At 51.5% G+C, this 12,247-nt stretch overlaps 1 protein-coding gene across 3 annotated transcripts; it reads right to left on the bottom strand.

Annotated features, from left to right (window-relative positions):
* Positions 1–2,191: 2,191 nt before the first annotated feature.
* On the bottom strand, positions 2,192–7,901 carry LOC129716450 (zinc finger protein 420-like). 3 transcript variants are annotated; one of them, XM_055666319.1, is made up of 2 exons: positions 7,806–7,901; positions 2,192–4,918 (listed from the first exon to the last, which is right to left on the bottom strand). In XM_055666319.1, exon 2 carries the CDS (start codon positions 4,798–4,800, stop codon positions 3,397–3,399), a length of 1,404 nt encoding a protein of 467 aa, XP_055522294.1. In that variant the 5' UTR covers positions 4,801–4,918; positions 7,806–7,901; the 3' UTR covers positions 2,192–3,396. The 3 variants fall into 3 exon arrangements, with proteins under 3 accessions (XP_055522294.1, XP_055522296.1, XP_055522295.1); XM_055666321.1 differs by having other exon boundaries at positions 2,192–4,911; positions 7,806–7,823; XM_055666320.1 differs by lacking the exon at positions 7,806–7,901 and adding an exon at positions 6,582–6,716.
* Positions 7,902–12,247: the final 4,346 nt, after the last annotated feature.

Here is a 12,247-nt window from a genome sequence, read left to right as displayed (position 1 = left end):
TTTGTCCTGCCAATGTGTAGCACCTCACATTTATCAGCATTAAACTCCATCTGCCATCTTTCAGCCCATTTTTCCAAATGGCCTAAATCACTCTGTAGATTTTGTCTTACAGAACAATCTTACAGCATTGATTCAGAATTTCTAATCATCAGGAAGAACAGGAAAGGCTGTGAGAGAACATGAGCAGAATGTAAAGCTAGAGAAAGATATATTGGTGAAAGGGGAAAAGGGGGAAATAAAGGGAGAGGGAAAAATAGAGGAAAGACACAAAAAGCTGGAATAAGTCAGCAAGTTAGACAGCATTTCTAGAGAAAAGGCATGGGTGACGTTTTGAGTTGAGACCCTTCTTCATATTGAGTCAGGGAAGAGGGAAAATAGAGATATGGAAGGATGAGGTGTGAAAATAACAGACCAAAGCAGATGCTAAGGATATGAAAAAAAGGAAGCTGGCTGTGGGGGAGGTGCAATCAGGTTACAGGCAATGAGACTCAATAAGATTGATAATATCAGGCATTTTGAGTATGTGACAAAATGGAGGATTTCTGCTTCTGTAGAACCTGCTTGTCAACTTTTTCAAAAGCTGTAAAGACAATGAGGTTCATGGCTCCAGAGAGTCTGTGGCGTGGGAAGGGGTTGAGTAGAGGTTGATGTCCAGATGACCTTTAATTGTTAACTAGACTAAGTGTGACCCATTGGGTCTCAGTCACATGAGAGTCCACCAAAATGCAACCCATTCCACAACGCAATATTCCACCACTCACCTGTTTCCCCCAAAGCCATGTTCCACCGTGAGGGAGGGGGGGGGGGGGGGGGTGGGGGGAGGGGCTGGTGTGGAGGAGGGGATGTGGGGGGGTGGCTTCAGCTTTCAGCCACACGCAGCAGCTCCCGGTCCCACTCTGGCACCACTCAGAGGCTTCCGGTTCAACTCATCAGTTTCCTTCTGGTCATGCTGCTCGCCGCAGAAGCAGCCTGTGAGCCGCTGACTCTCCACTAGCTGCTCAACACACTGAGCTCAACCCCTTTAACTTTTTATTCTCCTCACCGCGCTATTGAAAGTGGGTTCCGGAAGGGGCGGTATTTATGATTTTTTAACCTTCACTAGACTAAGTGGGACCCGTTGAGTCCCATGTTCACACGGGAGGGCTGGTCCCCAATTCAACATTCCACCTCTCCACTCACTCACATCCGGTGGGATGGCAGTTGACTCACTCACGGCTGATGGGCTGGCAGTTGACTCACTCATGGCTGGTGGGATGGCAGTTGACTCACTCATGGCTGGTGGGATGGCAGTTGACTCACTCATGGCTGGTGGGATGGCAGTTGACTCACTCACATCCGGTGGGATGGCAGTTGACTCACTCATGGCTGGTGGGATGGCAGTTGACTCACTCACGGCTGATGGGATGGCAGTTGACTCACTCACATCTGGTGGGATGGCAGTTGACTCACTCACGGCTGATGGGATGGCAGTGGCATGGGCTTGACTCACTCACGGCTGATGGGATGGCAGTTGACTCACTCACATCAGTTGACTCACACATGGCTGGTGGGCTGGCAGTTCTCACTCACGGCTGGTGGGCCCACAGACACCCTCCATCACACACACACCCTCCATCACATACAGACACACACACTCCATCTCACACACACCTTCTATCTCACACACATGCACACACGCACTCACATGCACATCCATCTCACACATGCACACCCTTCAGCTCACATACATACATCTACCATCTTACACACCCACCCACCATCTCACACACACGCCATCTCTCACACACACTCACACCATATATCTCACTCCCACACATTTGCACACTACATATATATGACAGTAAAACTGTATTGAATCTACTGACGCAGTTGAGTGCGGCCTCTCCTCTGAGTGGGACTTCCGGAATGAGTGCAACATTCAGTTCAAGCAACACAGTGCAGACCAAAGCTTCAATTCAGTTCAAGCAGCACAGTGCAGACCAACAATTCAATTCATGCACAGTGCAAACTCACAGTTCAGTTCACTCACGGCGTAGACTCACAGTTCTGGACTCAACGCTCACTCACATTCTCAGGGTGACTGACTCACATTCGGCCTCCGGGGCTTTATTCTCCTGGCCCCACCAGAAGGGGCATTACCTTGATCATGGTGACTGACCGGCGAGAAGACCAATCTGCTGATCTCACGATTTTTTAAACATAATTTTTTATTATTTCACCGATCGGAAAAAAACCTTGGGGTGGTTGGAGGAGAAGGAGACGGTGAGTAAGATGGCGAACAAATCATAGCGATATAGGGTTGCATTTTTCTTAACCATATAACATATAACAATTACAGCACGGAAACAGGCCATCTCGGCCCTACAAGTCGGTGCCGAACAACTTTTTTTCCCTCAGTCCTTCCTGCCTGCACTGATAACATAACCCTCCATTCCCTTCTCATCCATATGCCTATCCAATTTATTTTTAAATGATACCAACGAACCTGCCTCCACCACTTCCACTGGAAGCTCATTCCACACCGCTACCACTCTCTGAGTAAAGAAGTTCCCCCTCATGTTAGCCCTAAGACATAAAATTGGTGAGGCCAATTTTGGAGTATGGTGTACAATTTTGGTCGCCTAATTATAGGAAGGATGTCAACAAAATAGAGAGAGTACAGCGGAGATTTATTAGAATGTTGCCTGGGTTTCAGCAACTAAGTTACAGAGAAAGGTTGAACAAGTTTGGGCTTTATTCTTTCGAGCGCAGAAGGTTAAGGGGGGACTTGATAGAGGTCTTTAAAATGATGAGAGGGATAGACAGAGTTGACGTGGATAAGCTTTTCCCACTGAGAGTAGGGAAGATTCAAACAAGGGGACATGACTTGAGAATTAAGGGACAGAAGTTTAGGGGTAACTTCTTTACTCAGAGAGTGGTAGCTGTGTGGAATGAGCTACCAGTGAAGGTGGTGGAGGCAGGTTCGTTTTTATCATTTAAAAATAAATTGGATAGTTATATGGACGGGAAGGGTATGGAGGGTTATGGTCTGAGCGCAGGTGTATGGGACTAAGGGAGAATACGTGTTCGGCGCGGACTAGAAGGGTCGAGATGGCCTGTTTCCATGCTGTAATTGTTATATGGTTATATGGGACAGGCAGATCAAAGCTTACAAAAATAATCATCCAGATCTTGAAATTTAAAATACTAATAGATTTAATCTGCTATAATTTTTAGAGGTACAGTATGACATTTTATGTCCTTGCATTTTTTACGCAGCAAGATGAAACAGGAAGTCGGGCCCGATTTAAAAAAAAAAAAATCCATATTTAAGAAAGCAAAACCATACATCCGTATTCTTATCACATCTCCGTACAAAATACGGAAAACCCGTACTACTTGGCAGCTCTGGAGGGACTACTCGCCGGTGTGCAGGCAGCTGTGCACCTTCAGGCCCGGCGACGACTTGAAGCCTTTGCCGCAGTCGGAGCAGGTGAAGGGCCGCTCACTGCTGTGAACCTGCCGGTGCCGTTGTAGCCCCGTCAACCAGGCAAAGCTCTCCCCGCAGGTGGAGCAGCCATAGGGCTTCTCTCCCGTGTGCACCCGCCGGTGGGTCTTCAGCTGTTGCGCCTTCCTGAAGCTCTTACCGCAGTCGGAGCAACCGAAGGGCCTGGGGAAGGGACGGTCCCCGGTGTGGGTGCACTGGTGGGACAGCAGGCTGTTGGACTGGGTGAAGCCTTTGCCGCAGTCGCTGCAGGTGTAGGGCCGCTCCCTGGTGTGCAGGCGCCTGTGCACCTTCAGGTCCGTGGACGATTTGAAGACTTTGCTGCAGTCGGTGCAGGTGAAGGGCCGCTCACTGCTGTGCACCCGCTGATGCTGCTGAAGCCCCGACGACTGAGTAAAACTCTTGCCGCAGATGGGGCAGCCGTAAGGCTTCTCGCCCGTGTGTATCCGCCGGTGCACCCGCAGCCCATATAACCGGGCAAAGCTCTTGCCACAGGTGGAGCAGCCATGGGGCTTCTCGCTCTTGTGCACCCGCCGGTGGATTAGCAGCTCCTGCGCCCTCTTGAACCTCTTGCCACAGTCGGAGCAGCGGATGGGCCTGGAGTAGGGACGGTCACCGGCATGCACACGCTGGTGGGACAGCAGCCTGGTGGAGCGGGTGAAGCCCTTGCCGCACTGGGCGCAGGTGTAGGGGCGCTCGCCGGTGTGAGTGAGCTGGTGCTCCAGCAGATTGGTGGAGCGGGTGAAGCCCTTGCCGCAGGTGCTGCAGGTGAAGGGACGCTCCCCGGAGTGGGTGCGCTGGTGCTCCAGCAGATTGGTGGAGCGGGTGAAGCCCTTGCCGCATTGGGCGCAGGTGTAGGGGCGCTCGCCGGTGTGGGTGCGCTGGTGTTCCACCAGGCTGTAGGATGCGATGAAGCCCTTGCCACAGTCGCTGCAAGCGTAGGGCCACTCCCCGGTGTGCAGGCGCCTGTGCACCTTCAGGTCCGGGGGCGACTTGAAGCCTTTGCCGCAGTCGGAGCAGGTGAAGGGCCGCTCACTGCTGTGCACCAGTCGGTGGCGTTGCAGCCCCGACAACCGGGCAAAGTTCTCGCCACAGGTGGAGCAGCCATAGGGCTTCTCGCCCGTGTGCACCCGCTGGTGGATCTTCAGGACCTTCGCCGTCTTGAAGCTCTTGCCGCACTCCGAGCAGTCGAAGGGGCGTTCTCCCGTGTGCACCCGCCGGTGGGCCTCCAGCTCGCTCGGGCACCGCCAGGCCTTGCCACACACGTCGCACTCATAACGCTTCTCCTTGTTGTGCTCCGTCATGTGGTCCTCCATCGAAGCTCAGCCCGCACAGCGAGCACATGGGGGGGGGGGGTCCTCACTGGCACCCTGGCCGCCCCTCAATGGCCGCTCACCTCCCCGTCTCTCCGCCCACATCAACGGCTCCTAAACCCTACAGGAGGGGATCACAGAGGGTCAACAAGCTGGCAAACAGGACATTACTAACAAGTGAACATTACTAGTGCTTGAAAAGTGGGGTTATTGAGGGAGGAGATGAGGTGTCAGGGAGGGGGAGAAGTGAGGCAGGAAGGAAGGGAGAGATGGTGAGGAGGCAAGGGGGGAAGGGGCATGAGGACAGTGGAAGTGAGGGAAGGGGGAGCAGGGTGGGGGAGGGGGGGAAAGGGGGTGGAATAAGGGTGGTAGACGAGGGGGTGAGTATGAAAATGAGAGAAGGGGGGGCTGCACCGACCTGGTGGTGCTGAGCAACCGGCGGGCACTGCGTCGAGCTGCCCACAAGTCCGCCAGCCAGCCGCCCTGCGCCATGACGTATCCCCACCGTAACGTGTGTCGCTCGCACGACTGGTGCCATAATGTCACCCCCAATTCGAGGGGGTCTGACGACACCGCCACGTAATTAGAACATAGAAACAACTTAGAAAATAGGTGCACGATGAGGCCATTCGGCCCTTTCAACCAGCACCGCCATTCATTGTGATCATGGCATATCATCCCCTATCAATAACTTGTGCCTGCCTTCTCCCCATATCCCTTGATTCCACTAGCCCCCTAGAGCTCTATCTAACTCTCTCTTAAATCCATCCAGTGATTTGGCCTCCACGGCCCTCTGTGGCAGGGAATTCTATACATTCACAACTCTCACCTCAGTCTTAAATGGCCTCCCCTTTATTCTAAGACTGTGGCCCCTGGTTCTGGACTCGCCCAACATTTTTGGGAACATTTTTCCTGCATTTAACATAGAAACATAGAAATTAGGTGCAGGAGTAGGCCATTCGGCCCTTCGAGCCTGCACCGCCATTCAATATGATCATGGCTGATCATCCAACTCAGTATCCTGTACCTGCCTTCTCTCCATACCCTCTGATCCCCTTAGCCACAAGGGCCACATCTAACTCCCTCTTAAATATAGCCAATGAACTGGCCTCAACTACCCTCTGCGGCAGAGAGTTCCAGAGACTCACCACTCTCTGTGTGATAAAAGGTTCTTCTCATCTCGGTTTTAAAGGATTTCCCCCTTATCCTTAAGCTGTGACCCCTTGTCCTGGACTTCCCCAACATCAGGAGCAATCTTCCTGCATCTAGCCTGTCCAACCCCTTAAGGATTTTGTAAGTTTCTATAAGATCCCCTCTCAATCTCCTAAATTCTAGAGAGTATAAACCAAGTCTATCCAGTCTTTCTTCATAAGACAGTCCTGACATCCCAGGAATCAGTCTGGTGAACCTTCTCTGCACTCCCTCTATGGCAATAATGTCCTTCCTCAGATTTGGAGACCAAAATTGTACGCAATACTCCAGGTGTGGTCTCACCAAGACCCTGTACAACTGCAGTAGAACCTCCCTGCTCCTATACTCAAATCCTTTTGCTATGAATTTAGCTTGTCCAGTCCTTTTATAATTTTGTATGCTTCTATAAAAACCCCCTCATCCTTCTAAACTCGTGAATACAAGCCTAGTCTTTTCAATCTTTCCTCATATGACAATCCCACCATCCCAGGGATCAATCTCGTGAACCTACGCTGCACTGCCTCAATCACAGGGATTTCCTTCCTCAAATTAGGAGACCAAAACTGTATACAATACTCCAGATGTGGTCTCACCAGAGCCCTATACAACAACAGAAGAACTGCAGGTTGGCGCTGAGTCACGAGGGAGCCGACATGCATCTTGGGAAGAAGTTCACAGAGTGCTGGAGTAACTCAGCGGGTCGGGCAGCGTCTGTGGGGAACGTGGACAGGTGACGTTTCACAGAAACATAGACAAAGGGGTGAAGAGGGAGGGAGGGTTTGACGGGGGTGTGGTGGTGAGGGGGTTGAAGGGTGTGAACGGCGCGGTGAGGGGGATGAGTGGCAGTGAGGGGAGGGTTAGGGGGAGGGTGGGTTGATGGGGGTGAGTGGGAGAGAGGGGTTGGGGGGTGATGGGGGGGGGGGGGGGTGTGAGAGGGAGAAAGGGGGGGGGGGGAGGGGGGTGAAAGGGTGGTGGGTGGGTGAGGGGGGTGAGTGTGTGTGTGAGGGGAGAGGCAGGGTGAGGGGGGTGAGTGTGTGAAACGGAATTGGGGGTGAGGAGGGGGCGAAGGGATGAAATGGGGTGAGGGGGGTGAGAGGGGGAGGGGGAGGTGATGAGGGGGGAGGGGTCGAGGGGGTGAGAGGAGGGGGGAGGGGCTGAGCCGTGGGGTGAGGTTTTGAGGGAGGTAAGGCCGGTGAGTAGGGGTGGTGAGGTTCTGAGGGGGATGAGGGGTATGGGGGGGGAGGGGGGTGGGGAATGAGGGGGGGGGGTTAGGCAGAGTGGGGGTGTTGAGGAGGGTGAGGTGGGGGGGGGGGTTTGAGGAGGAGGGTGGGTGAGGGGGTGAATGGGGTGACGTGGGGGGGAGGGGTTTTGACGGGGGTGAGGGGGGTGTGAGGGGGCGAGCCAGGGTGAGGGGGGGCAGGGGGTGAGAGGAAGAAAAAATGGGGCTGAGGGGGTGAAAGGGGGGTGAGTGTGTGTGAGGGAGAGAGGCAGGGTGAGGGGGGTGAGTGGGGGTGAAAGGGGAATTGCGGGGTGAGGAGGGGTGAAATGGGGTGAGGGGGGGAGGGGGATGAGGGGAGAGGGAGGGGAGGAGGGGTAGAGGGGGTGGAGGAGGGGGGGGAGGGGCTGAGGGCGTGGGGTGAGTGAGGTTGTGAGGGGGGTAAGGCCGGTGAGGAGGGGGGGGGGGGGGAGGTTGTGAAGGGAATGAGGGGGGGTTAGGCAGAGTGGGGGTGTTGATGATGAGGGAGGGAGGGGTTGAGGAGGAGGGGGGGTGAAGGGGTGAGGAGGGGGGCGAGGATGAAGTGAGGGGGCGCACGGACCTGGGGCCGCCGGGCATCGGGGATCCGCGTCTTGCCAGCCGTCCAGCTTGCGACCTGACGTCTACCGCCCGCCCACCCTGCGCCGTGACGTTCCCCGACCCCGCCCACCCGGCGCCGTGACGGTCTCCGACCCCGCCCACCCGGCGCCGTGACGTTCTCCGACCCCGCCCACCCGGCGCCCGCGCCGTGACGTTCCCCGACCCCGCTCACCCTACGCCGTGACGTACACCGACCCCGCCCCACCCTGCGCCGTGACGTTATCCGACCCCGCCCACCCTTCGCCGTGACGTACACCGACCCCGCCCACCCTGCGCCGTGACGTGCGACTGCCCGCCCGCCCTGCGCCGAGACGTCACCGCCAGAGCGGAGCTAAGATCTTTGGTTGCTACAGCAAGAAGCTGCAAGATGGCGGTTTATTTTTAAATGTGAAGGCGGCCGCCAACTGCCGGAGTGCAGCAACCGCGCGGCGTTTCAGCTCCAGAACCTTCTCCACACTGAAGGTAGACGAACAAACAAACAAACAAAAAGCTGCACTCACTTTGGCAGCGAGTGTTTTAGCAATGTTACAAAATTATTAAAGCTTTATTTCAGGCACAGGTCCATATACACATCAAACAGTACAAAGAATTACAAAGATACATTAAGAAATTGCATATTAGCCTAAATTATATATAAGCTATTGCACCAATGCCGTCTTAGCCTAGAAGTGAATCTATAGCAGCTTTTCAGAGGGCTGACTAAGGCTTCAATGATGTGGTTCTCTGACTTGTCCAGGCGACACATAAAACTAAACATCAGCTGCCTCACAGGTTGGCACTCTAGTGGACACAAACAATTGACTGGCACTATGCCACCTAGGGACATGAAGCAGCAACCCCGTTGCATCATTGTATGCTACCTTAAGTACTCTGCATACTCTTTTTCTTATACCTAGACCACAATTGAGCAGTATATAATGGTGTAATGTAGGTTCTGAACAGGGAACACTTCACATGGTCAGAGCACATATAAAACTTCCTTATAAGCATGTTGGCTTGAAGATAAATTTTACAGCGCTGTCGGTAGAGGTCTTTGTCATCCTTCCCGTCATCAGATATGACATGACCTAAGTATTTAATTTCCTCACACACTGCAAGAGGACTGTCTGACAAATAAAAGGTTGGAAAAGTTGATTCCCTGTCCTCAGCGCTTCTAACTACCATTATGCGGCTTTTCTTAGCGTTATACTTAGCGTTATTAAATTCCTGGGATGTCAGCACTGTCTTATGAAGAAAGACTGGATAGACTTGGGTTATACTCTCTAGAATTTAGGAGATTGAGAGGGTATCTTATAGAAACTTACAAAATTCTTAAGGGGTTGGACAGGCTAGATGCAGGAAGATTGTTCCCGATGTTGGGGAAGTCCAGGACAAGGGGTCACAGCTTAAGGATAAGGGGGAAATCCTTTAAAACCGAGATGAGGAAAATATTTTTTCACACAGAGAGTGGTGGATCTGTGGAATTCTCTGCCACAGAAGGTAGCTGAGGCCAGTTCGTTGGCTATATTTATGAGGGAGTTAGATGTGGCCCTTGTGGCTAAGGGGATCAGGGGGTATGGAGAGAAGGCAGGTACAGGATACTGAGTTGGATGATCAGCCATGATCATATTGAATGGCGGTGCAGGCTCGAAGGGCCGAATGGCCTACTCCTACACCTAATTTCTATGTTTCTATGTAACCACTTTCACTGGCATCCGAAAAACGATGCAATTGTGAACTTCTGATCTTACCAACGTTTTTAGGCTTTATGCACCGATCCACATTAAACTTTGACCTTTTATGGAGGTCTGTTAACCATTCTGTCCAACGGTGCGAGGATGTTTGAGTTATACTCTCATCCCATCCAAGTTTTTCCTTACAAAGACCACTGCCACTTTGGCCACTGCCATCTTTGTGTCTAACTCCAGTTGTTCCTTACATCGCCTCATCTCATCTCGCTGTCGCGTTACTTATGGTTAAAAGATGGGATAGCAGCACATTGGAAAGTGGTGAAATCATGGACAAAGTCAGCATGGATTTACGAAAGGTAAATCATGTCTGACGAATCTCTTATAGAATTTTTCGAGGATGTAATGCAGGTTCTAGTAGCGTGGATAGGGTCCAGAACCAGTGGATGTGGTGTATAAGGACTTTCAGAAGGCTTTCGACAAGAGATGACATAAGAAATTAGTATACAAACTTAAAGCACAAGGATTGGGGGTTCAGTATTGATGTGGATAGAGAACTGGCTGGCAAACAGGAAGCAAAGAGTAGGAGTAAACGGGTCCTTTTCACAATGGCAGGCAGTGACTAGTGGGGTACCCCAAGGCTCAGTACTGGGACCCCAGCTATTTACAATATATATTAATGATCTGGATGAGGGAATTGAAGGCAATATCTCCAAGTTTGCGGATGACACTAAGCTGGGGGGCAGTGTTAGCTGTGAAGAGGATGCTAGGAGGCTGCAAGGTGACTTGGATAGGCTGGGTGATTCGGCAAATGTTTGGCAGATGCAGTATAATGTGGATAAATGTGAGGTTATCCATTTTGGTGGCAAAAAACAGGAAAGCAGACTATTATCTAAATGGTGGCGCCGATTGGGAAAGGGGGTGGATTCAGATGCAGCGAGACCTGGGTGTCATGGTACACCAGTCATTGAAGGTAGGCATGCAGGTGCAGCAGGCAGTAAAGAAAGCGAATGGTTTGTTAGCTTTCATTGCAAAAGGATTTGAGTATAGGAGCAGAGAGGTTCTACTGCAGTTGTACAGGGTCTTGGTGAGACCACACCTGGAGTATTGCGTACAGTTTTGGTCTCCAAATCTGAGGAAGGACATTATTGCCATAGAGGGAGTGCAGAGACGGTTCACCAGGCTGATCCTGGGATGTCAGGACTGTCTTATGAAGAAAAGACTGGATAGACTTGGGATGATCAGCCATGATCATATTGAATGGCGGTGCAGGCTCGAAGGGCCGAAATGGCCTACTCCTGCACCTAATTTCTATGTCTATGTTTCTATCTCTTCTTTTTGTCTCTCCTTGACTTCTTGATCCCACTCGATCTCATGTTTCTTCTTCAAGGCATCCGCTTCTATTGAGAGCGCAGCTAACTCAGCTTTAACTCCCAATTGAGCAGAAGCCCTCGAAATGGAAATGCTGCGGCCTGATCTTCATTTAAAAAAAAAAATCTCAATACTGTCTCCCGGTGCCCCCCCCCCCCCCTCCTCCTAATCCTCCCCCTCCCCCTCCCTCTCCCCCCCCCTCCCCCCCACCCCCCCTCCCCCCTTCCTCCTCCTCCTCCCCTCCCCCTCCCCCCCTCCTCCTCCCTCCTCCTCCACCCTCCTCCTCTCCTCCTCCTCCTCCTCCTCTCCCCCCCTCCTCCTCCTCTTTCTCCCCCTCCCCCTCCTCCTCCTCCCTTTATGTTGATGGTAAACAGCAAGTTACATCAAAGTTTCTTCCGACTCGTTATTGCAATCTTCCTTGAATTCCAACTTGCAACTTGAAACATTACAAAACTCCTCGTGTCTCCGTAACATTGACATGTTCGAAGGATTAACCTTCTTCATCGTCTCTCCAAACTAATCAAAACACTAGACTTCTGCGCAAGCATCTAAGCTCCAAACACACGCCAAAACACGTCACAAATCCCACCCACAATATAACGGGCAGACTAAAATTTAAAGGCACATGCCATCATCAGTGACATGCAAAACAGGCCAAATGGCCACGACAGATCCTTTTATTTTATGTATATGTATTTATATTTATCATGGAGAGAGTATAGGAGCATAAGTATAGTTGAGTATAGAAGTATGGAAGTTGGGATGTAATGTTAAAATTGTACAAGGCATTGGTGAGGCCAATTCTGGAGTATGGGGTACAATTTTGGTCGCCTAATTATAGGAAGGATGTCAACAAAATAGAGAGAGTACAGAGGAGATTTACTAGAATGTTGCCTGGGTTTTCAGCAACTAAGTTACAGAGAAAGGTTGAACAAGTTAGGGCTTTATTCTTTGGAGCGCAGAAGGTTAAGGGGGGGACTTGATAGAGGTCTTTAAAATGATGAGAGGGATAGACAGAGTTGACGTGGATAAGCTTTTCCCACTGAGAGGAGGGAAGATGCAAACAAGGGGACATGACTTGAGAATTAAGGGACAGAAGTTTAGGGGTAACATGAGGGGGAACTTCTTTACTCAGAGAGTGGTGGCTGTGTGGAATGAGCTTCCAGTGAAGGTGGTGGAGGCAGGTTCGTTTTTATCATTTAAAAATAAATTGGATAGTTATATGGACGAGAAAGGAATGTAGGGTTATGGTCTGAGCGCAGGTATATGGGACTAGGGGAGAATATGTGTTCGGCACGGACTAGAAGGGTCGAGATGGCCTGTTTCCGTGCTGTAATTGTTATATGGTTATAAGGCCTCAAATGCA

Source organism: Leucoraja erinacea, unplaced genomic scaffold (assembly GCF_028641065.1).
Source record: "Leucoraja erinacea ecotype New England unplaced genomic scaffold, Leri_hhj_1 Leri_239S, whole genome shotgun sequence".
In the NCBI taxonomy this organism is placed as follows: domain Eukaryota; kingdom Metazoa; phylum Chordata; class Chondrichthyes; order Rajiformes; family Rajidae; genus Leucoraja; species Leucoraja erinaceus.
This window is presented reverse-complemented; position numbering and strand designations above follow the sequence as displayed.

What these genes read in the sequence shown, in the direction of transcription:
- LOC129716450 (XM_055666319.1), bottom strand. Translation starts at nt 4,800, where the DNA reads ATGGAGGACCACATGACGGAGCACAACAAGGAGAAGCGTTATGAGTGC.